The sequence below is a fragment of the Prosopis cineraria genome, unplaced genomic scaffold, assembly GCF_029017545.1.
Source record: "Prosopis cineraria cultivar Desert tree isolate PC_DT_omini unplaced genomic scaffold, ASM2901754v1 PC5, whole genome shotgun sequence".
NCBI classification, from domain to species: Eukaryota; Viridiplantae; Streptophyta; class Magnoliopsida; order Fabales; family Fabaceae; genus Prosopis; species Prosopis cineraria.
Genome location: NW_026555336.1, coordinates 39,667,800 through 39,692,061, shown reverse-complemented (window position 1 = coordinate 39,692,061; position 24,262 = coordinate 39,667,800). Strand labels below are relative to the sequence as shown.

The 24,262-nt window shown below is 31.6% G+C and overlaps 3 protein-coding genes across 6 annotated transcripts; all 3 read right to left on the bottom strand.

Moving 5' to 3' along the window:
• Nucleotides 1–1,066: 1,066 nt before the first annotated feature.
• Nucleotides 1,067–6,387, bottom strand: LOC129311920 (putative clathrin assembly protein At2g01600). Of its 3 annotated transcripts, XM_054954424.1 has the most exons (16): nt 6,337–6,387; nt 5,976–6,206; nt 5,771–5,840; nt 5,574–5,671; nt 4,823–4,961; nt 4,531–4,658; nt 4,241–4,336; nt 4,034–4,084; nt 3,485–3,550; nt 3,312–3,377; nt 3,094–3,174; nt 2,920–3,000; nt 2,571–2,741; nt 2,420–2,501; nt 2,192–2,313; nt 1,067–1,735 (listed from the first exon to the last, which is right to left on the bottom strand). In XM_054954424.1, the coding sequence occupies exons 2-16, from the start codon at nt 6,063–6,065 to the stop codon at nt 1,376–1,378; spliced, it is 1,701 nt and encodes a 566-aa protein (XP_054810399.1). In that variant the 5' UTR covers nt 6,066–6,206; nt 6,337–6,387; the 3' UTR covers nt 1,067–1,375. The 3 variants fall into 3 exon arrangements, with proteins under 3 accessions (XP_054810399.1, XP_054810398.1, XP_054810400.1); XM_054954423.1 differs by lacking the exon at nt 6,337–6,387 and having other exon boundaries at nt 5,976–6,309; XM_054954425.1 differs by lacking the exon at nt 6,337–6,387 and having other exon boundaries at nt 4,241–4,333; nt 5,976–6,307.
• Nucleotides 6,388–13,483: 7,096 nt separating this feature from the next.
• LOC129311997 (probable NAD(P)H dehydrogenase subunit CRR3, chloroplastic) lies at nt 13,484–14,981 on the bottom strand. The gene is made up of 3 exons (XM_054954534.1): nt 14,674–14,981; nt 14,376–14,506; nt 13,484–13,728 (listed from the first exon to the last, which is right to left on the bottom strand). The coding sequence occupies exons 1-3, from the start codon at nt 14,904–14,906 to the stop codon at nt 13,604–13,606; spliced, it is 489 nt and encodes a 162-aa protein (XP_054810509.1). The 5' UTR covers nt 14,907–14,981; the 3' UTR covers nt 13,484–13,603.
• Nucleotides 14,982–15,552: 571 nt separating this feature from the next.
• LOC129311654 (uncharacterized) lies at nt 15,553–22,335 on the bottom strand. 2 transcript variants are annotated; one of them, XM_054954042.1, is made up of 9 exons: nt 21,928–22,335; nt 20,534–20,884; nt 20,232–20,447; nt 19,344–19,993; nt 18,364–18,460; nt 18,220–18,273; nt 18,019–18,131; nt 16,690–16,904; nt 15,553–16,320 (listed from the first exon to the last, which is right to left on the bottom strand). In XM_054954042.1, exons 1-9 carry the CDS (start codon nt 22,189–22,191, stop codon nt 15,686–15,688), a joined length of 2,595 nt encoding a protein of 864 aa, XP_054810017.1. In that variant the 5' UTR covers nt 22,192–22,335; the 3' UTR covers nt 15,553–15,685. The 2 variants fall into 2 exon arrangements, with proteins under 2 accessions (XP_054810017.1, XP_054810018.1); XM_054954043.1 differs by having other exon boundaries at nt 16,708–16,904.
• Nucleotides 22,336–24,262: the final 1,927 nt, after the last annotated feature.

Here is a 24,262-nt window from a genome sequence, read left to right as displayed (position 1 = left end):
AGTCGTCAAGCAAATGCCTCAAGCAAGTGCCTTCCACTTCCACAAATCGCTTCTGATGATGTCTTTGTATAGGTCGTGTGAAGTTCGTGAGAGCTTATTCTTTCTGTTTAAACATTTGGGTAATTTCAATTAGGTGCTCATATCTTGCGGTGTCCTACAATAGTCCTTACATGAAATTCTCTCAATTCATATTCAATATGTTTGAATATTTATTTAATAACTAGAGTCTAGCAATCTCTTGATGGCATAGAGTGATTAACATTGACAGTGCTTTTTCTTCACTCTGCTTTCTCCTTACTGTCCCCCTTGTAGCTCTCTCTCTCTCTGTGCGCCAACCGATGAGGACACTGGAGGCAGCGATTGTCACGAAAGCAGTGTTGTCAAATGTCAACTCCTCTACTAGTTTTGGCCCCAAAAAACCCAAAAAAAAAAAAAAACTCAACTAATTAGTGAATAGACAGGCATGCCCTCAAGGCCTGCACTGCTTCATCATTCAACTTGAGACAATCCTTCCTTCCCTTTTCAACTCCGCCACTGCCGCATGCACTCCTTCAAAATACTAGTCCTTCTTTTTCAGACGACATGGCACGCAAACATCATCCATATTTGCTATCCATCACACACGGTACTAACAATCTCATCTGAATTGCACAACACTCACATTGCTTCCACATGACGCTTGTCATTCCTCAGGCTGCTCCCTCACACTTCCCTTGGGTTAATTTAAATGTCAGCTATCAGGCTTTCCATTACAGCAGTTATCGTATTTCCTGCCAGTTTTACTCACATGACACAAGCAATCATGTTGATTCGGTCTCAACAAAATTTGTAAGTCCACCTAGTTTTTTATTTAAATAAAAAAAATCATAAAATGTATACAAGCTTGTCAAAACTAAACTCAGCAGATATACACATAGAAACGCTCTTTCGTTGATGGCTGGTACAAGCTTCCAGTAGATCAGGTCTACCAAAAACTTTCACTGTCCACAAAAAATAAACGAGCCTAGTCAACAATGAATTAACTTGTAAACACGTCCACACGCCTAAGATAGACTCAGAAAAGAAATGGTTCAAGATCTTCAATTATTTTCCTTTATCTTTCTCTGCACCATGTCTATCAAAGAATTTTTCCAGAATATGAATTGAGCATGCATGAATTTAAGAATGTTAAAAACACATAGGAAGTAAAAATTCCCAGCAGTCAGTGCATTTAATGGCCGCGACCTTCTCAGTGTTGTCTCCATTTTACAAGAGAAGCACGTCTTTCCTAAAAAACCATCTATCTAGCAACAAGTAAACCAATTTTACTCGCTTCTGAATGCGTCGAACCAGCTTCATTGACTAAATACATTGCATTCCACCAAAAAAAGTGTTCTCATAGCAAGCCCGGGTTACCAAATGGATTGTTGTTATTTTGTGAGTGAGAAACAGGATTCACAGGAAACGCCCCATATCCTGCATCCCCAAAAGGATTTGCAGGGCTCGTCAACAGATGCTGCTGCTGCTGCGGCTGTGGCTGAGGCTGATAAGGCTGGTATGGACCAAATGGATTTGCTTGCTGCTGAGCCATCGCTGCCATTTGGACAGCAGGAGGAGGAGGGATGCTGCTTGAGAAAGCAAATGGATCTTGCACCTCAAATGGATTTGGAGCCGGTGCTCCATACACTGGCTGCTGCGATCTGTATGCTGCTTCGTCATATAAGCTGTTAAGAGTGAGCGAGTCCATTCCACCAGCCTGACATTCAATGAAAAACACATTGTTGAAACAGCCAAGGGAAGGATATGATGCTCTCATCACTAAACAGTACACATGATCTCCATTTTAGCATCAATCAAATCAATTTTTTGAAAGGAAATCAATCATTAACAAGAATTACTTGCTAGTGCTATAATAATGATAAGAAAAAGTAATACTTAATGTACATGCCACCCATGCAGGAACGGGAGGCAACCCCACCAAATTCGCTTCTTAAAACTACTCTACATTGGAAATAAGTCAAGGCTGCAAGCTTAAAACAAACCTACTAGATAGAGCCTAACATCATAGCAAAAAGAATATGCAATTTCGTTTTTTTCCAGCCATAGATTTTATCCCGCACAAACTCATTCCATAGTGAAATATTCAGTTTAATATTGCACCAATTTCAGTTGATTTATATTAAAAGCCTAGAAAGGACATCGGAGGACTCACCAACTGCCTTTCATTGACTGAAGAAATATTGCTACTCGGAGTGGAAACCAAAGCAAGCTCCCATCCAGTTGGATCAAAATCGTTCGCTTGGGTGGTATTAGATTCAAAACCTGATGTTGCGCCTAATATGAACAAAATAGTCACATTAGTTAGGCGACCAAAATTCCACCAAACCATCCCACATAGCAGAATTTGCAGAAAAACCATAAAAGCCAATAAAAATATAACCATTTTCAGTGGGTACTATGGCTAGGGCAAGAGCATTTCTTTCCTCTATTGATGATGCATCAGGTAGAGTGTCATTCAAACCCTGCAAACAGGATAGGACAAGGTAAATACACTAGAGGAATGACCTGGAATGTTAAAACAAGAGACTTACCAGTAAGTCTCCAGTGTCAAAATTATTCTGAGATGGAAGTGGCGGAGGAGGAACAATATCAGAATTGGAGACAACATCATCCGCAGGAACTGATGGCTCCTCCTCTTCAACAGATACTTTACTGTCTTCAGTTGTTAGAACTTCTTCCTCCGGTCTGTATGTCAACTGAAGCTGTAGATAAAGAACAAGAATGAGTTTTGCAGAGCTTAATTCTAAAGGCAATATTGCAGTGAGAAATATAAATTAATGGTATCTGGTCAATGTTAACAAAAGCCATAATATTCAAACACTACATAATGAGGAAAATGCGACAATTATGCTCTCTAAACATAATATGTAATGTACTAACCAATGGCTCAGTAGGCACTGTCACCACTCGTGGAGCCTCTCTTATGTACTCATCCATGGTTGTCAGAAAAGATTGAGGAGGCTGAAAAGGCCAATGCAATGATTGGAACAAAATGAGAAATAAATTGGAACTTGTGAAATCAAAGAATGAAGTCACTGCAACAAAATCACATACCTCTCTTAGGACAGGAAACTGAAAATTCCTAGCAAGTTCCAAACCTCTGCATACTTCATAGAAATCAGATAAATTTGCTGCCTGTACCAACTCAAACTATTCAATACAATGTCTTCGAAAATTAAATTGCATAAGCATTGCACTTTGTTGTGCAAAACTATAGCGTGCAACATGTTGGATAACATCATCATCATCATAATAGTTATAGTAATAGCCACCTGCTGGCCAGCACGTTTATAGATATCAAGGGCTTTGACAGCTTCATGTCTCGGCATCTCGAAAAACTACAAGGTAACAAAGAGATAATTACAATCCAATAAAATGAATGCATAATTGCATATAATACTAAAACTTTGAGAATTATTTTATACATAACCTCAACACAGTTTACCTTATCAACAAGATTGATGATTCCATCATTAACAGCACAATAAATCTTAAAGCTCTCTTTCAGTACCTGAGATGCACATAAAACCCATATCAATAGCAGATACAAGCAATGTAAAAGGAAATAATAACTATTAACTTATATACCTTCAACAATAACTAAAGATGTAACAAAAATGAAAAGTTATAAACATCTCACAAACCACAAGCATGATAAAAAAATTGCAACAAAATCTTTAAGAGAGCATCAAATTTAAAACTACCAACAAGGGACCCTCACCCTTTAAACACATATACAAATTATCAGCATAACTGCTGTCTCAATCCTAAACAACATACTTAAACACATGATTGAAACTTAATTCCAACAATGAAAAGAACCCAATGTAAATATTCCCAGTCCAACATTCAGAGTAGAGACATCAGTAACTGCTGAAGACACAACATAGTTAGAAATCTATCATAACAACCCAAAAAGTCTCAAGAATCTACTTGAATTCTTAATGAATAGCTTTATACAAAGAGAGAATCAAAATAGAAGATCAAGACATACCAGAGCTAGAGCATATTGTATCACATAATTGCTAACAGCTGCTCCTTCTGGCTGTAAAGTTGTGGCATACATCAGTTTGTGTTATTTGAAAAAGATAATACTACATAAAATAGCATAAAGTTAACAATAATTAAATCAAAACGTAAGGTAAAGTGGCAAAGCCAGAAGAAAAAGAAATAACAGTATACACGTATCTAGCAACATTACCTTGCAGCCAATAAGTCGATAGAGAAGCTGCTGCAAAGCAGGCAACTGCTCTAATAGTTCTTCACTATCTAGATCCCTTGTCCTGCTGTAACCCTGCTAAAAAAAATTGACTGCACATGAAACCTCTTCAAAAACACACTCAATATAAAATATCAGGAAAGTGAAGTTTCATATTTCATTCTCATATAAATGCCCTTCAACTCTCATCAGATAACATTGGAGATGTTATAATCTCAAGGTTGACTCATTATTGCAAAGATGCATGGTTGTTGTTTCATGAAGTTCACTACCTTCTCCTGCCCTTGGGCAGGCTTGGGAAGACGTTCAGCTTCAATATCATACTTCAAAATCCGAAAACATTCAAGCCTCTCTTCCAAAAACAATGCATAAGTGCGTACCCAGGCAGAGCAATCCCAAGCTGCAAGAAAATAAAATCAGAGTCCGGAAAATTATATAACACAATTTTGAATTTGAACTAGCATCAGAAGTCTACAAACACCTAATAAAAGCCAGTAACTAGAACCAAAAAAGACATTTTGAAGAAAATGAAATTAATAAGCAGGATAAGGCAATCAATTTTACCAATTGGGCTAGAGTCATCCTTAAAATTAGAAAGTTGGAGAATGCGCCCTCTTTGTGAGAAATTCAGAAATTCTTCCTTGAAAGTAGGATCGCCCTCTCTTAATAGCCTATGGATGACTACCAGTGTTTTTAGTGCCACCTGTTAACAAGAGAAGATGAAGGAAAAGATTAGCCTATCTAACTGCTAAGTCATCAGCTAGCCATTACAAGTAATAACATCAAATAATCCCTGCAAGACATTGCACAGACCCCATGTAAATTCCATAATTCCTTTTGAAGGGACCATTATAGTGAAAATTCAATTAATAGCTAATAGTAAATTATAAATATATAGTAACAAACTAACAAAAGCAAGCTGAAACATCCCCTTCCCCCACAAAAATCGTGTTTCCTTGTACTGTGTTCATAAGCAAAGCAGTTATAAATGTCTCAGGCGATTCATAAGTATGAAACTAGCTACAATATAACATGGGTTTAGAGAACATTCTAAAAATTCAGTTTAGATGTGTTTGAACTTGGGAGTAAAAGTGAAACCAGACTTCAAAGCAACATATAGCATGTGACGTAAATAGGCATTGGCAGAGAAGTTAAGTGGATCTCATCGACTTCGAAGATAAGATCAGGTAGGCACAAAACAGAAATTCTTACGTTTAATAAACAAGTAATTCCGTGATCAAATTAAATCATAATTGCAAGTTCTGGTCCTATAAATTCATGACATCAATTGAATCCAAGAAACAAATGTCAATACCGTCCAATTTCGTGTCTTGGCCAATCGACGGGCAAGTGCATGAATGCAGTAAGCAACATCAGCTCGGGGTCGAATAGCAGACGTGGCAAATAGAATTTCTACATAATGCACAAATAAAGATGCAATTTTCTCATTCAATAAACATAAAAACTAAAACCTAGAAGAACAACTTGGATCGACAAATATAAATGACTTACTTCTAAGGTGTCTCTCCTTGGGAGGGCATTCAACGTGGTTCGTGGCTTTGACTATGGCAACCTCCAAATCCTATAAATAGGAACCAATTGAACCATGCCCTCATAGGAAATTTGGAAGAAAACAAGCAATCGAATCGACAAAAACTTTGAGGTATCGGTCCATCGGAACAAACTATATTTAGAATATGAAAAATTATCTCAATACCGCGTAATCGCTGTTGACATGGGCAAGACCAACTTTGGTTGTATCTTTGATGGCACCATAAGCTTTTCTCCAAGTCTGAAGCGTACCCATATCTAAACTCTGAGTGCTGATCTCTCTCACTCTATCTCTACCCCCTCTGAGTCACGGTACAAGTGGCACCCAACCCTTGAATTTCTGTGTGTATGAAAGGGATTCTGTTGCAATTCAGGGCAGGAGATAGAAGAGAAAAATCTGATCACGGAGAAACCATGGAATTAGAATGGCATGGCATCGTTTCAATTTAGTTTTTTGCGTGATTTTTTTTTTTAATATACAAATTGTTGGCGTGATTTTCTTCACACACAGGGAAAGAATTTCCCACCTTGGGTTTTGGCGGCCCCTCCTTCGCTGTGTGTCATCATCAACCCTTGACCTTTTAATTAACAATTTCTCTTCCTTTCCTTTATGTTGATATTGTCATCATTGTTATTTCATGAAGGGTTTCTCATATGGATATTTCTCTGATCATTATTTTAATCTACTATTCCCTCTATTTTTATTTGTAAAAAAAAAAACTTATTATTTTTTACTTATTTTTTTATATAAATAAAATTACTTATTTTAATAAATATTTATTATACATTTTTTAAATCACTCTTCATAATTTATATGAATGAAAAGTAATTAATGCATGTTTATTTTGATTAACATAGAGCATTTTAGTTAAAAAATTTATTTTTAGACATAATTATTATGATTAATTAATTTTTTTAAATTGTGTGATACAGTTTTTTTTTTTATAGATAACAACTGAGAGAGTAATTGCTAGTGAGTAATTTATTTTAACCTATTAAATTGGGGGCCAAAAAATAACCTATTAAATTTTTAACTTATATCATATAAAAAATAACAAAAAAAATCACTCCAAAATATGCATTTTTCTCAAGTCTTTGAGGACCTTTTTTATATTAATATCACTTATAGAATGTGTAACACACCAAATTTTTTTTTAATAATTTAACTCAATTATAGTTGTGTTACAGCCACCCAACACATTTTATATCAATAAATTCAATATAAAAAATATTTTATAATTGGCTTAAACTTGCACAATATAACATTTCAGATAAATTTTTACCTCTCACATGCCGTTAGGTTAAATCACCTTTGTCCATCCTTATACTCCCAACAAGTAAACTAAATTATTTAGTCAATTTTCAAAACAAGCCAGTTATTTGATCTCATAATCATGCCATTTTAACAAATTTAAAGTAAACTAAATATTAAAATTACAATCATCCAAATTGTACCAAAAATATAAATAGTTTGAAAGGCATAATTATATTTATATATTCATATAATTGTCAATAAATAAAAAGCCCTAATATTGGCAATCTAACACATTATAAATCATAAATCAAATACCCAAAAGAGACAGTGGATCTATGACACTAAACCTTTGGGACTCTTCCACGTGTCACTCGTAACTCTTCTTCTGAAAATTGTTAACCACATAATGAGACTCAAAAATCTCAGTAACCAATACCAATTTATGATAGTGTGTACAAACAGTTAAGTGTGTCCTTATTAAGTGAGAATTAAAAATAATATAATTCCAACAAATATAAGAAATATTACAATACAGACAAACAACCATCCTTATATCCCTCAATTAACCTCGAGCCGTAATCCTCACTCGGTGCTAAATTACCTGGCCAAAAGTAGATTAGCCCGAGCCCTTACAAGCCACCTATTGAGCTCCAATAGGAGCGTACCACGTGGCACATAAATACAACAACAATAGCAAGCCTCCCAACACCTCCCACAATAATCAAACAAATTCATAATAATATTGCACAATTATACAATATTACAAAATTCATAATTTTTTCAATAATCACCCAATTAACATGAAGTAACACTAATCACAAATTAAAAGCATGGTTACCTCGTAGCTTTTTCAATAAATTATTCCTTACAATTTATCTCCCACCACAATCTTCACCAATAATATAATGTACAAATAACATATTATTTATAAATATTAGTTTCAATTTTTGAAACTAATAAAATAATTCTAATAATAGAATTAAAAATATAATATAATTCCTAATTTTAAATCTTAATACAAATCTAGAGTTAATACTAGTAAAATTTTTAACTCCTCTTTTACTTATCAATAAATATTAATAATCTAAAAATTAACTTCTAAACTAATTTCTATTATCAAAATTTTCTTTTTATTTCATAAATTCGCACCTGAAATACTCAAAAATTAAAAATTGAGTCTCTAACTTAGAATCATAATCCTATAACCATAATAATTCATTTCTCATCCCAAATAATCATCTAAACATTAATAAATTAACATATATTTTCAGATCTAGTTTAGAATTTGATCTATAAGCCACAAATTCAAAGATCATCAACAAATTTATACTCTAGAATATTTATTATACTACTAACAATCTCATAAATCATATTTATTCAACATAAATTCATCCTCTTCCAGATCCTAAATTTTCTACCACCACAAAATCAGAAACCAAAGAGGAAGGATGACTAAGAAAATTTTTTAGAATACTTACTTAGTCTTGAAAAGTTTAAAATCACACCATAAATATCCTATTAAAAACTCTTACCTTAAAACCCAGCACCGGCGAACTTGGCTCACAAACGCTCTCTTTGCCTCAGCTCACGTACGAAGGAAAGAATGAAGAAATGAAGAAAACAGGTGAGTTTTTATAAAAAATTTAATGGATCCCATATTTTTTTTATTATTTCTTCTTTACTCTCTCTTCTTTCTTTTTTTTTATTATTATTATATAAACATAATCATTGCACCAGGAGAGCACCGAAAATTCACTTCTTCTTCCCCCCTTTTTTTTATTCATACCTTTCTCTTTTTTTATTATAATAATAATAATAATAATAATAATTTAATAATATATTTTTTTAATTAATTATTTAATTTAATTTTTTTAAAAAAATTAATTTAAAATTATATCCTAAGTTAGATTTAATAATCATTTTCTACTAATTTACTTACCTCTAAATATTTTTTAAAATTTTTATTAACCCAAATTAACTATTAAAATTTAAATTGGGATATTACAGAATGACCATAATGACCTCAATTTAAAATATAAGTGACTATTTTAATTTAAACAATGACTATTATTTTTCTAACGATGAATAACGTAGAATAATAAATGACAAGTTATACTTTACAAATTTTTTAATTAGAGTCCAAATGTTATAAATATTAATGACTATTTTAATTTAAATGACAACTACTTTTTCTTAGGCAATGACTAAAATGGGACAAGTGATTATAATTTTCTCTATGCAAATTTTTTAATAACTAAATTTTAAATGTTGTAAACATCAGTAACTATTTTAATTTAAATAATTATTGTTTTTCTTCTAACAATTAATAACAGAACAGGGATGGCAAACGGTAAGTCTCACTCTACAAATTTTTTAATCATTAAAATTTAAATGTTATAAATATCAGTGATTATTTTAATTTAAATAATAAATATTTTTCTCCTCTTAATGATTAAAACAAAATAAATAATGATAAGTTTTCTCTACAGGTTTTTTAATTAATAATGTTCAGGTATTATAAATATCATTGACTATTTTAATTAAAGAGATGATAACTTCTGACAACGATTAAAATAAGATGTCAAATGCTCTACAAATTTTTTAACCACTTATTCAATCTTTTTTATTTTGAATTAGGGGCATGATAGTTATTTTATAAAAGACATTAATGTTAAAAGGATTTCAAGGGATTTTAGAAAAATTATCATATTTTATAAAATCTTATTATTATTTATATATTTCAGGGACATTTTTCTCTTATGCCATGCTTATTTTTAATTGATCAAAAAATTTTAAAAACAAATACAGTATAATGTTGGAGATATCAAATTAAATTACAAAATAATACTTAGGCCATTTGTTATTATGATGTCACTAATGATGATGCCTAGGATTTACCTTTCCGCGCATGTAACGTATTATAATCGTTAACTCCTATAAAAGTCAATAAAATAGTTCATTAATAAGAGAAAGGTTGGCCTGACTAAGCATTCAAAACACAATTAACTGTTTAATCAAGTGGAGAACCATACGTATGAGATTATCTCTTCTAGGAGAAAATATTAAAAATATATTTATTAATTCTTACAATTTTATTTAATTTTAAATTATATTCTTATAATTTATTTTATTTTAATTGAATTTTTAATTGAATCTTTATAATTTGATCAATTAAATTTTTTAATCCTCAAAAGTTAAAATCTTTAAATTTTTCCTTCAAAAAAATTAATATTTTTATTAAATAATTATATAACTTCAGAATTATTTACATAATTTTTACAATTCAAAGTTTATATAATTTGTTTGTTTTCTAAACAGTTTTTATACATATACAATTGTCATAAAAAATTAATAAAAATACAAATAGTGTATTAAAACATTTTGGCTAAAAGTATTAAACTAAATTTTCTTTAAAATTTAAGAATATTTTTGTTCTGTAAAATTTAATAATTCATTATTAATTTTAACCTTCAGATATTAACATATATAATAGGCAAAAATATAAGAGCTTGATTAATATAAAATAAATTACAGATATTTGATTTAAAATTGAGTAAAATTATAAGAATTTGTAGATTAATTTTTCCAACAATATTATAAATAAGATCCAGATTCTTTCTATTTATCAAAGAATAATCTATGGTTAAAAGCTATTTTTTTCAAAAACTGTGCGTTGATAAATTATTTAAATTGTGTTTGTTTGATATTAGAATATAAATACATTTTCCTGCTTTTATTGTTGATTTTGTTAGAAATATATAAATTTGTAAGTACGTGATTGAAGTAATTCAATACCTAATTGTAATTAGAAATTATCCAAAAACAAGAACAACTTATCACAAAAAGATATTCTTGAAGTATCTTTACATTAAGAGCAATCTTATTTGAAATGTAATCAGACACCATACCTAAGCACCTTTCTTGAGTGAGATTCTTAAACAAATATTCCCATACAATCATACGCATCTAAAGAATGAGAACATCTTACTTTATGATTAAATTGTTATAATAGATTTTTAGAAATGGAGTCGGGATATTTGTTTATAAATAAAATTGAGATAGGGAATTGTAAATCTAATTAAATGGAATTGCAAATACAAGAAAACAAATTGTAAACAATTCCAAAATTTAATGTTAAAATATTTTATTTATAAATAAAATTAGAAAATAAAGTTGCAAATTAAGGTAAATGAAGTTGCAGACTTGGAGGAATAAGCTGTAAATTTTTTACTCGAAATTTTCTATTATAATTATTAAGGATATTTGAGTCTTTTCTCATACCTGCCAAGGACTTATTGGACTGACTTTACATTTTGAAATTTATTGAGACTTTATTAGAATAAAATGATCCTTTGAATCTCAATTGTCATTCTTCCTTTTTCTTTGATCATTATCGTATTAAAATATTTGGAAGCCATAAGCATTTGTTTTCGGAAGTTCAAGCAAAACTTTTTCCCCCAAAAAAAAAAATCTCAAATTAGATAAAATAACAGCAAAGAGAATGGGGGATTAAAATCCCAAGTACACATTCTACTGTAGTATTGTTATAACAATGCAGCAAAAAGGGACAGTAATTCAAATGACTTGTAGAAATAATGTAGATAACATATGCTGTACAATAATTCAACATTACTGTTTGGGCTAAGCAATATTTTTATTTACAAAAATTCAATCCCCCTAATAATTTCATGCGATCAGATCTTTTTTCACAGTGCAATAATTCGAAATAAACAGACTGCTCCAACCTTAACACACATATTGCTGCTTCTCATGGGGGGAAAATTACATATTAAGTATATCATTAAAATCCAATACACCGTATATTTTGTAATTGCCCAAACAAGTTGAGTAATATCCTCAATAATCTTTTACCCAAACATCACATAACACATCGACCAAAACATTACCTTCATCGATCGCCTCTTTAAGACTTGCTCACCTCATCAGTATGATTAAACCATTGTGTGGTTAAGTAGAACCATCTATCTACTTATTTTAGTAAAGCTGAAAAGATTTGCAGGGAACTAAACCATGCATCATGATCCTTAATATACAACTAGATTTATGCCCGTGTGATGCACGAGAATATTTTAATTTTTAAAAATAAAAATAAATATTAATATTGAAATTTTTTTTTTACATAGATATAGATCCTCTTTTCATTTAAAAATATAAAATATTTTTAATTAAATTTTATCCTCAATTAAACAAAATTTATTTTTTTCATATTTTCCCCTATTTAATAAGGTATTTTATCCTAAAATAAATATAAAATAATTTATTTAATATGGACACTTTTTTTTAAAAAAGTAATGATTACAATTTAAAAAACTTAAAAAATATTTTAAATATTCAACCCTTCAAAAAGTATCTTAAATTTTTGAATGAAGGGAGTATATAAAAAGTTCTATATATATCTAACACTTATTGTTTTACTAAAAATCTTATATTCACCATTAATTTTTAATACAAAATCCTATATGATCTCCCAACATATAAAAATTTTATTATTTTATATACCTTATTTAAATTTTTAAAATTTATAAATGTAAACTCCGCTCATATTTTTAATGATAGGTCTTGTACACCACTTTTTTAAATTACACTTCTTCAATTTTTTAAAAATTAAGTTTATTAAAATATTACATTCTCTCTATTAACTTTAAAGCTTCAATTTATATTGAGTTTTAAATATCTGAATAGATTAAAAAATTTATAGTCAATAATGGCTTTTAATACCTTTAACTTTTGAGTTTATTTAAACTGTTTTAACTATCCTAAATTATTAAAAATTATTTTATTTTATCTTTCTCTTTATTAAGTCCATATATTATGCCTTTGAATATCTTTTTTGGTCAATTTATATATTTAACTTTTTAAAAATTTACAAAATAAATGCATTTAAATAAAAAAATTATTTTTTGGTAATTTAAATAATTTTTGGACAACATTTATATTTAAATAAGGATATTTTACTCCAACATATGTGATTTAATGATCAACTAATGGTTAGATGGATAAAAATAAAATCTTAAAAATAAAATGAAGGCTTTTATTTTATAACTATTCATACTAAAAAACATTCATATAAGTTTTAAAAAATAGAAGAGATGTATTATAAAATAAGATAAAAATAAATAAAATATTTTTCTTATTTCTATGTATCTTAAGTTTTCGTATGCATCGTACCCATATGAAAAAAATAAAAAAAAATACGTTAGATTCATAAAAGATTAAAAAAAAAAAGTCGGTCCGATGGTACCAAGTTTTTTTCTAAAAAAAAAAAAAGAAGAAAAAGTTAGATTCATTAAAAAAAAATGAAAAGTCGGAAGGTACAGTGCAGCACCACCGATGATACCAAATTTTTTTAAAAAAAAGAAAAGTCAGACCTGATTTAAAAAAGGGCAAAAGTGGGGGCATTTTCGGAAATTCACTGTTCATCAAGCATATCAAATTTGCATAGATATACATTCTCGTCCAAAATGTTCTAACATAAACCTTGATATACAATTCAAGAAGCCATGGCGAGAGGACTATGATCACATAATCAGGTCGTCAAGAAAAGGAGAGTTGAATGGTAACTTGATCACCCCAGAAGCTATTAGGAGTGACATAGCCCAAATAGGCAGTATCCACTGCAACACAAAAAACAGAATCCTTTTTCCTGCAACAATTTTACAAAACCAAGCCACAAATAATCATACATAAGCAATGCACTTCCCAAGAACTACATTCAATCTAAACGCAAACAAGATATAGTTCCAATATTATATTTGGATTTCGAATCTTCCCTACAGAGTACAGATCTACTACTATATTGATCTGCCCGCTTGGCCTACCTACATACTCACTGGCATTCATGCATGGGACAAAGAAGAAGCTAGGACAGTTATAAACACTTTTATCTACTTGTTGAAGATTTGAATCTGCTCATTGACCCAACAGTTCTACAAATAAACATAAGTCATTCTCAGCAATTCACCAAGCACAAGTTGTGATTTTTCTTCTTGGCATGTATAATGAAATTCAGAGTCCTTCTTTTCCAGAAAATCGCAACATTTACCACGTTTACTGATCTAAACAAACTGTAACTGTTTGTTTACTGCATATTTCTGCCTCAGCTCAAGCATTTCAATCCAAACTCCAACTTAACTACCTCATGAGTTCAACGAATCCCAGAGTTTAGTCCTAGAAGAAAACGTTTGAAACTTTTTCTTGCAACTTTTCTCGCTTTCCAGGGGACACAACATAAAATCTCGAAGTTATCACCTAAACTAAAACAGAAATCACAGCCTCAGAAGAGATTGTTACCAGAAGAACGAAAATCTTGCTCGGTATTGTTAATGAGCCACTCTCCAGTCTCCCGCAGCTTCTTCTCTACCGGCCCTTCAAATTTCTTGCCCAAGAACAAGTCAAATACAGACTTCCTCACGTCCGGATCACTGTTGAAAAACCAAAGACCCCTAAAATCAAAATCCCAGAATTACAGACGCACGTGTATGTGCATTTATAACATAATGACTAAAACCCCATCAAAAAACATCATGCTCTAGTATTCTGAAAACAAACAGTCCTGCTCTGCCCAGAAGTGAAGGGAAGAAGGACGAACGCTGGTTGGCCGTCACGGAAGCTGCCGGCTCCCACAATACGTTCGATTTGGACTACAGTAGGCCGAGGAGGAGAACGGTTACGCTTCTTTCTGGGTAAAGCGACGGTTTTTGTGGAGACAGGTGGAGATTTGGGATCATTGCTTCGAACGGTCGGAGCAGAAGAATCGCTTTCGGGAAGGTTGGCTTGAGCAACAGTTTTGGTTACGGAGGAAAAGCTCGATAAGCGAAACATGGCTGGTCGTCTTCAACAATGAAATTCTCTGTTCTTTCCGTTATCATGTAGCAACGCTCCATATAAAACGTTCAACACAGATAAGATATAGGCCTACAAAATATCTTCAAAGATGTACTCCCTCTCATCCACTTCACAGGTCAGTGATTTGGTTTATAAATTATTAAATTGACAATGATATTTTTATTTTAAATAAACTTCTTAATTTACCCTTAAAAATATAAGAGAAAGGGATAGAAAAATAAAATCATAAAATCTATTTACTATTTACATTTTACTCTAAAATTATATTTCAAATTTTATTAATTTTTATTCCTTATATTTTTATTGTATTGATATTAATAAAATTAATAAAAATAATTTATAAATAGTATCTGTCAAAGTAATTTTTGGTAATTATGAAAAAAAAAGCAAATTTTTTTGTTGGATTACCATTTTCTGAACAAATAAATTTTATATGTACAAGCCAGTTAACATATATATTAAATTATAATAATTAATAATTATAACAATTCATTATAAAAAATAACTTGGTAAAATTATTGTTATTAAAATACATAAACAAATACCGAGTCTTAATTTTATAACGTCAACTCGCAAAACCTTACTATATCTCTTTTATAACTGAGCTTATATATGCACACCATTACCAATGATATATTCAAAAATTTAATAAAATCATATAACAGGGGACCAAGGTTTTATTTTACAACATTCAAAATAATGATCCAACACAAGAAGAGGATCATTTGAAGACTTTCTAAGCTTGAAACCCATCATCATGTTGACAAATTCCTCAGCAAATGAAGGGCCCTTTCCCATTGTGGCCTTTGTGACAGCACAATCCTTCTCAACACCGGGACTGCTCCAGCAGCAACAATCAATGAATGATTCTCACGGCCCATGCTCAGATTATACAATATAGCCAATCCTGCTTCAACCGCCCTTTCACTTCCTTCTTCTATCAGCTTCACCAGTGGACATATTGCCCCCTCAGACACAACAGCTCTAGCAGAATGTACCACCTCTTCAGATATTATTCTGTTCAGTTCTACAGCAGCAGCTTCCTGTGCTTCCAGAGAGAACGAAGTTTTTATCTGTTCTACGAGTCTTGGGATTGTCTGATACAGTGTGACTTCCACATTGATAGGATCAAGACTTGGGATGTCACTGGAGAGTGAGCTGAGTTTAACTAGGCAGGCAGCCACCCAGTCTTTGCTGTGGAGAGGAATACAAGATTTGAGGATTTTTCGAAGTAAGCCGATGAAATGGGAGGAATTTACTTTGTCTTGAAAATGCTGACAATCGAGCAGTCTCGCCATCAACCGGGATGCTGCAGATATTGCTAGCCCAGCTTCTTCAACTTCGACCGGGTATGCTTCTGAAACCTGATCTTCTACATCAGGTTCTCCATCTGCGGCATTACAAATCTTGTGGAAGTCAAATCTCTAGACACAAATGAGTTCCCGAAAGAGATATAATTATTGCCGATTCATAGTTAAACTAAGAACCAAGCAAGGAAGGCAGGTAGACAAGATTACAAAGCTTTCACATGAAAATGTTAACCATGCAGGTACAAAGCAATTTCCTTCAAGCAATATGTATTACTGTAACATTCATTTGATTTGTCAGCGTTTTGGAAAACATCTCAATTTGATAGTTCTGTGCAACCGCTGAGGCATTGGTAGCAATGGTTACAGACAATTTGTTAACTATATTATGTGTAGAGACAAAGCACTAATAACAGATATATAATTTTCTACAATGATTAATGAATCCTTACAGAGAAGAAATTTAAGACCTGAAATTCTCAAAATTTTTTGCAGAAAGACAGCATTGAGAGCAGATTCAATATCTACAGACATAATAGAGACCATAGTTGGGTCAGTCAATGCAACAAACTCGAGAACTGATGCAGCTTTTCCTTGTAAACTGGGAGAAGAGGACTTCAGAATCTCAACAAGGCGGGCTACAAAAGCAGAATCCAATACATCATTCCTGAAATAATTATCAAATGCAAGTGAATTTTAAGTATCTCCGTGCACTGCACTTACCATCAATTCTTTAATCAATTATATCAGTAACGGCCAAAAATAATACTCCCTCCATCCCAAATTATAGAGCACTTTTAAAAGAGTTTTTCCGTTTCAAAATATAAGACACCTTGAGTAGATTAAGGTTTCATTAAATGCACTAATTTCAATATTAACTTTTCTCTCTCTATAATTAATTTTCATCCCCTCTCTTTTCAATATATTAAAAGATGAATATTTTTGAAAGTTTATATTTTTGTTTTAGAAAGATAAGATTGTTAAGTATATTTAATGAGATTTATTGATATGTGAGATTTTCTTTAACAGTGTCTTATAATTTGAAATGGAGAGAGTAATAATCACATCATATTGGAATAAATTACGCTGACCTCCTTGAGGTGATAAAACCATGATTTTATTCTGAAGACAACAACAAATCAAGTAAATTTATCTTTGGTAAAAAGTACTGAAATTGAACTTGGATAATCAAAAATACATAAGAGGGGAGCTGGCTATGATGTCTTAAAACAAGAGTTATTGTTACATGGAATTAGCAGTACCACTCCAGTTACGAAAACTAACTTTGTAACTGGTTACTCTTATAAGTGATATGTGCAATGGACTGAAGTGTAAACAGATAGCTTGTAGCTATCAGTTTGTTTCTCCGTGGGGCAAGTATCAAGTGTAATTTAGCCGAACTTCATGGGAAGCTAGTGTAGTTTACTCATTGTATTAATAAGTCAAAAGAATCAATCTTGGATCTTGTTATGCTGGAACATCAAGAAATCCAAGTCCTCTCTTAGGCCAAGGCCTCGAGAAAAATAAGGTGCATCACCCAACCCACAAGAGAAATTAGCCTTTCTCCCTACTGGTCTCACATCAATCATGTACAAATGACCAAAGTATACACAACAATGCAGATTAATCTCTCTGGTTTATTTTTGTACAACATATGATAAGAAGATCAATCATCACGACAGATTGTAACTGGATAGAAACTAACATAACAACAGTAGGAATTCCCAAAATTAAAAGGTAACAACAAATATATTTAAGGAGGAAAGTAGGGGGAAGTTAACCTGGTAGTGGTGTTTGATATCGGATAATCAGTGGTACTGAAGCTAGCTGAAATAGCATTATTTCTAACTCCACTTAAGGCCTTCTCGGATCCATTAACTGGTCCATCATGAAACTGAAAAGAACAACTGTGCTTGATAGTCATTAAGGGAAAAAAAATCACAAAGGCTCTCCACCTTAGCTGCAAGATCAGAGATAAGAACCTTCAATTTCATCTCTTTACTGGGGTCTAGTATGCGAGCGATTGTATTCAAAGACTGTAGAAAAACAACACAGCATCATCAGAAACCTGGTAAAATTAAGTTATGAAACATATAAAAAAAAATCCTCAAAGGAAATAGCAGTACCTTTTCTGCAATAGTTTTGGAAATCTCTGAGCATTTTAGAATATTAATTAAAGGACCTAACACTCCCTCAGATTCAATTTTCTGGCAAACTACATTGCTGCAAAAACAAAGCTTAGAATTATTCGAATTCAACAAGGAATATGTACCACCAGTCAAGTATGTTAATTAATTTGAAAATTTGGTGTTAATAAATGAAAGGTAAGTGACATAAACAATTGAGTATATCATAAACAGTAAATTGGTGTCCATATAAATAATAAATTGATCTGCATATTTACATGTGCATCAAAATTGGCATCGTCTAGTGCACCCATGCTGGTGAAAATCATTATTAGAAGTAGGTTTTTGCATTCAATATTAAGGAGAAATTATAGTCGACAAGTTGAGTTGGATGCTTCAACTGAGACCCTACGTTCCTGGATTCAACCAGCAAGAAACAACTAAAAATGAACTATTGACTTCTACGCATGCAGCATGAAGAAGAACTATTCTCTGACTAACCTAGTAAGATTACACAAAAGTGATCCTTAAATCACACAACCCACGTAAAATTAAATGACAACCAATTAACCATTCATAAATGATATTTTAGATTTTGAATACTTTCAGTTTCAATTGAAGTCAATCCTTTCACTTCATTTTTCTTTCCAAAAGATTGACTTATGAGTCATGATGCAACCAGTCCTACTTTCAAAAGAAAATCACTAAATTAAGCCATCCTTCATAACTGATAAGGCTCTTCTTTCACCCTCTAGGTGACAGGTCCTCATCAAATGTTTATTTATAATTACACCATAATATGATTTTTTAACATTTTTTTCAATGAGAAAACCACATCATATCACACAATTTTCTAAAACAACGAAGCAATGACAGATCAGTGTTTTGGGTAAGTGATGACAATGGTCCTTAATAACAAAAATACAACTTTGCTACTGAAATTTTAAAATAGGAACTAAATTTTGATGGATTTCAGCTACCTGGCAGACAACCTCTCCAAAGCTTGAGTTACAGCCACTCTGACAGCATCATCATCACAATTCAAAAGCCGAACTAAATGCTTAACAGCTCCAGCCTCCTTGAATGCAATGCGCATATGTTCATTTATAGATACATCAGCTATTGACTCTGCAGCCCTTTTTATGGCAGTCTTATCCTCTAGTTCTAGAATAAGTACCAAGCGAGCAACACCATCCATCCAAGGCAAAAGTGTAAGTTGTTGCCTATCAGAGCTTTCAGAATCAGATGTTCTTTTTCCTTCCCATTCTATAGCCCCAATACGAGCGAGGAATTGTTGTTGTGTCCGTCCCACAATCGCATTCACTTTTTCTTCCTCTATGTTAGCACTTTTATCATCAATATTAAGTCCAAGAAGTAATTCTGATGCACCATACCTGGAAGGTTTTACAGAAGCCCGTTCAATCTCTGTACCATCTGGTAATTTGGGCCATGAATGCACACCAGGGGAGAATGACTTGTACGCCTCAGCACCAATCAATGGCACAGGAACCAGACCTTCCTCAACGACAAGAATTTTATAATATCCATCCTTAACAAATTCCAGCAATGCATTTTTTGCTTCCTTTTTAATGACTTTGGATCCTTCAGGATCAGAAGTTAAGAACTTTGCCTGCATGAAAAATTGATCTGGAATTTAATCAAAGTCCTGTTGAAAATATCACATTCTTCTTACCATTCTTTCATTCACCATCTCTCCCCCAATATTCTTATGGGATTTCAGTGAATTTATGTTGACTGGATTTACATGCCTCCTATCAGTAAGCATGTAAAATCAACATGTCATGCAAATATTTTATTATGGATATAACCATCTTTTAATTACTATGTAAACTCAAAGAAAGTCTCACCAATTTTGGTATAACACCCGCTTCAACCAAAATGCGGTGGTTAACATGGCTCAAAGCTAAATTTGCCAATATGCCTCCTGCAGCTTCCTTCACTTTTACATCCTCGTCTTCAAGGTACTTACTAGTCAATGGCAGGATATCACTCTTTGCAAGTTTAATGCGGAGCTTCTCATCCACAGATAAATTCCACAATGTACTCATACTCTGCTCCTTCACCTACGAAAATGACATCCACATATTCCTCAATATTCTACAGCAAGAAATATGGATAAATGCAAGTGGCAATATACCTATTCCTATACCTCAGGAGCCAAGGAAGACTGCCTCAGCAGTCTATTTATCTCTTCTATTGCTCCACTCTCTGCCACTGAATTCCTGTATAGATTGACTGAAGATAGAGATCGCAAAAGGCCTGCAGCTCCTTCGCATGCTAAACTAGAATTTGATCTGAGGAGGCGCACAGTAAGATTAATACAACCAGGGAATCGCATTAAAGTATCAATACACTGCTTTCCACCCAGTGAATATTTCCAGAGAGCAATTATAGCCTGTTCTCTATCAAGAGGATCATGATCTAAGCCCAACATTCGAACAAACAAGGCCACATAACCATCACCGAGGCCAGAAGAGGCACTCTTCTCTTCTTCAAAGTCCTGAAAACAAAGTTAGACACACACACACACATAGCTGTATGAAATGGACTGTGCTGTAATTCAAAAACAACCTCAGCAAAAACCAAAGCCCAAAAGAATATAAACACCAAATACATTATAGAGCACTAAGATATACAAATCACATAGCATCCCATGCTCTAACTCAGTGCATGCACTACATATGTATTTATGAACTGAAAGGAGTGGCATACAATAGGATGAAAAGTAGCTTATCTTACACCCTCTGGTTGTTACTCATAGAATTCGAGTGACATACAATAGGATGAAAATTAGCTTATCTTACACCCTCTGGTTGTTATTCATGGAACTTATTCCCAATGAAATCAACCTTTGGGAATGCTGCCTCATTGTTATAGATTCTAGTAATCAAAACTTATTCTTTTGCAGTTATTAGATAGCATTTGAGCTTCATAGGGCAAAGACAGCCTTTTTCTACATAGAGAATAGAAGTAAAAATGAAGAATTCCCATAACAACTAATTAAAGATGAACAAAAGTATCCGGCAGTTTGCCTCGTGAGTTACTGAGTATGATATAAGGCAACATCAACATGGAGAGTCCGGTGGAAAAAAAAAATTAAAAAAAAAACTTGTCTTGGTATCCATCAAAACTAATTATAACGGGAATTGTCACAACTTAATGCACAAATAGCTGCATCTCAAACATAATTGAATGAACCCATCCCAACGATAAACAACACAATTTCCAGATTTAAGAGCCTCATCACTTCTGCTTTTACTGTATGCCGATAGGGGGGACCTTTGGCCCCACAAACAACTCAGAAATTTATGCTAAAATCTGCATAAGACAGTAAGTAACACCTTACCCCTTATTACCAAAAGGAAAGAAAAGCCAGTAATGCACTCATGAATCATGGCATTTTTACAGATAATAATACAAATAAAGCTCTAGTTTCCCTAGCATGTTACGACTACTGAAACATATACATTCCATAAACGCCATCAAAATGGTCAACGATTGAAACAAGAACCCAAAACAGAAAAATACTACTTGATAACGTACAGGAGGAGGAGAGGAAGACTGTTGCGAGGTAGCATCAAATGCGCCATCATCGCCATTACTGACCCTCGTGGCCACTATAGGTCTACTGTTCGATTTCGAGCAAAGACGGCAACTGCGATGGGCTAATTTAGAATAAGCTGACACTCTGCTTCTCCGGTATATTCTGCTTCCAGTTGGGAAGATTTCTATGTTGGTGTTTGGTGGGAATAACACGAAACGCAAAGGTTTCAGTTTAGACGTTGTTGGGATCGTTAAGGCGAACATGTCAGCTGATCGAGAGGACGCTGCGAGAAAGATAACGAAGCAAAGGCAATATATGATTATTAAAGCCGCAGAAAAGGCTTCACCTTCTAAGGTGGCCTTCCCTGTGTTTCTGGAGAGTCAGATAATGGTGGCGCTGGGCTTTTGGCTGCCCATTCGAATCATTGCATTTATATTTTAAAGTAAATTCCCCTGATCTTTTTATCAAGTATTAGCATGGAGTCATAGGACATATATAATTCATGCAAATTAAAATTTAATTTATTTTAATTTAATGTACTCTAATTACCCTTCTATTTTATCTTAATTATATAAAAAAATTTTATTTTAAAAATATATAATTTAGTTCAATCTATTTACTTCTTAATAATATTTTGAAAAAAATTCTAAAATTATATATTTAAATTAAAATTTATATGAAAACAAATTTTATTAACTAATTTACCCCTCACCCTAATAAATCTTAAATTATATTATTTTGATAATTACTCTCTCCGTTAAAAAATGTAAGACATTTGTAATTGAATCTCACCCTCTAATAAAGTAATTATTTACTTCCAAACTAACACTATCTTTTTCATATTTATTCCTATTAAACACCCTAAAATAAATATAAAGTCATTCATTAATAGGGACTCTTTTGAAAAAAGGTAATGATTACATCTCAAAAAAAAATTAAAAATACTTTACATTTTTAAAGATATTTTTTAACAGAAGAAATACATCATTTCATTATAAAAAAAAGTTTACAAATTTTAAATTTAAATTATTTACCAAAATTTATCAAACTTGTATCATTTTATGTCATGTGATGAACAAAAATATGTGTGTGAAACATATTTTTATTAATTTTAAAAAATATAAATAAATAAGATTAAAAAATTTGATAAAAATTAAATTCATAATATTTTATAATAAGAAAAAATTAATAAATTTTATAATATAATAAAAATTTGAAAATTTATTAATTATATATATTTTTGTTGTATATAATATATATATATATATATATATTTGGAAAATATAGATTTTTAAATAATTCTCATGTTTTTGGCCCAAAAAAAAAAGATAATTTTCATATCAAAGAAGGACATTTTGATCAAATTAAAAGTTAAAAAGTCAAAATTAATAGTCAACTAATAATTGAATGAATAAAAATAAAATTTTAAATATATAAAAAAAGTTTATGTAATATATATTTTAATTTTAAGAAAGGTTTGAATGAATTTTTAAAAAAGAGGGGATGTTTGTGTAATTAATACACAATAGAAGGGTGGACAATATATTTCACTCAATTTTAATTACAATTTTTTTCTCTAAATATAATTTATATATGCATAGGAGACTCAATTTTATTTATATCCTATTTATAAAGTATAAAGAAATTTTTTTATTATATTTATAACTCATGTCATTAATTTTTTATTATAAATTTCACTTTTTACTTTTCATTAAATATTAATAAAAAATATGTTATTAAATTATATATATTTAATATGAATAAAATTTGAAAAGTTATTATATTTTTAAACTGAGTTAATAAGTTTTTTTATTTTTAATAAAATATATTAAAAATAATTTGTAAAAGATCTCTCACACACATATATAAGAAAAAATGTATTTCTTTTTTTTTTTTCATCTAATATCCTAAAGTGTTTGGGTATATTGAATTTATTATTTGTTCAGTTCATTCTAAATTAATTCAAACCCTTGCTTAGCAAGCGCTCTTTGAGGGGGTTCTCATAGGTACTATTGGCCAAACATGTTTTGTAAAAAATAATAATAACAACTAACAACAACAACAACAATAATACACGTCCCCACTTTCGGGGCTAATTCTTAACAGTTAAAACTCGAAATTATGTTGATGTAGCCTTGCCCATAAGATCTGTCAGTATATATTGAATTATTGATAATATTAAGCCGAAGTAGAAATGAGCCTACCAGTGGAAAATCACACAATCGCTTTAATTGACATGAAATTTCTCACTTGTCAGTGGATGCGGATGAGTCTGATATCCACGTGGCATCTGCTGAAGTATTTGGCTCTTCTATCTTTGAACTGAAGGCTAGG

What these genes read in the sequence shown, in the direction of transcription:
- LOC129311997 (XM_054954534.1), bottom strand. Translation starts at nt 14,906, where the DNA reads ATGTTTCGCTTATCGAGCTTTTCCTCCGTAACCAAAACTGTTGCTCAA. An exon ending in TTCCGTGACGGCCAACCAGC is followed by an intron (nt 14,507 to 14,673) that starts GTTCGTCCTTCT and finishes GTTTTTCAACAG; the next exon opens with TGATCCGGACGTGAGGAAGT. An exon ending in GCAAGATTTTCGTTCTTCTG is followed by an intron (nt 13,729 to 14,375) that starts GTAACAATCTCT and finishes AAATTGTTGCAG; the next exon opens with GAAAAAGGATTCTGTTTTTT.
- LOC129311654 (XM_054954042.1), bottom strand. Translation starts at nt 22,191, where the DNA reads ATGTTCGCCTTAACGATCCCAACAACGTCTAAACTGAAACCTTTGCGT. An exon ending in CCAAAACTATTGCAGAAAAG is followed by an intron (nt 18,274 to 18,363) that starts GTACTGCTATTT and finishes GTTTTTCTACAG; the next exon opens with TCTTTGAATACAATCGCTCG. An exon ending in AGGTCTTAAATTTCTTCTCT is followed by an intron (nt 16,321 to 16,689) that starts GTAAGGATTCAT and finishes GTAATGCCGCAG; the next exon opens with ATGGAGAACCTGATGTAGAA.
- LOC129311920 (XM_054954424.1), bottom strand. Translation starts at nt 6,065, where the DNA reads ATGGGTACGCTTCAGACTTGGAGAAAAGCTTATGGTGCCATCAAAGAT. An exon ending in TACAATATGCTCTAGCTCTG is followed by an intron (nt 3,551 to 4,033) that starts GTATGTCTTGAT and finishes TGTGCATCTCAG; the next exon opens with GTACTGAAAGAGAGCTTTAA. An exon ending in AGTTTCCTGTCCTAAGAGAG is followed by an intron (nt 3,001 to 3,093) that starts GTATGTGATTTT and finishes TGGCCTTTTCAG; the next exon opens with CCTCCTCAATCTTTTCTGAC.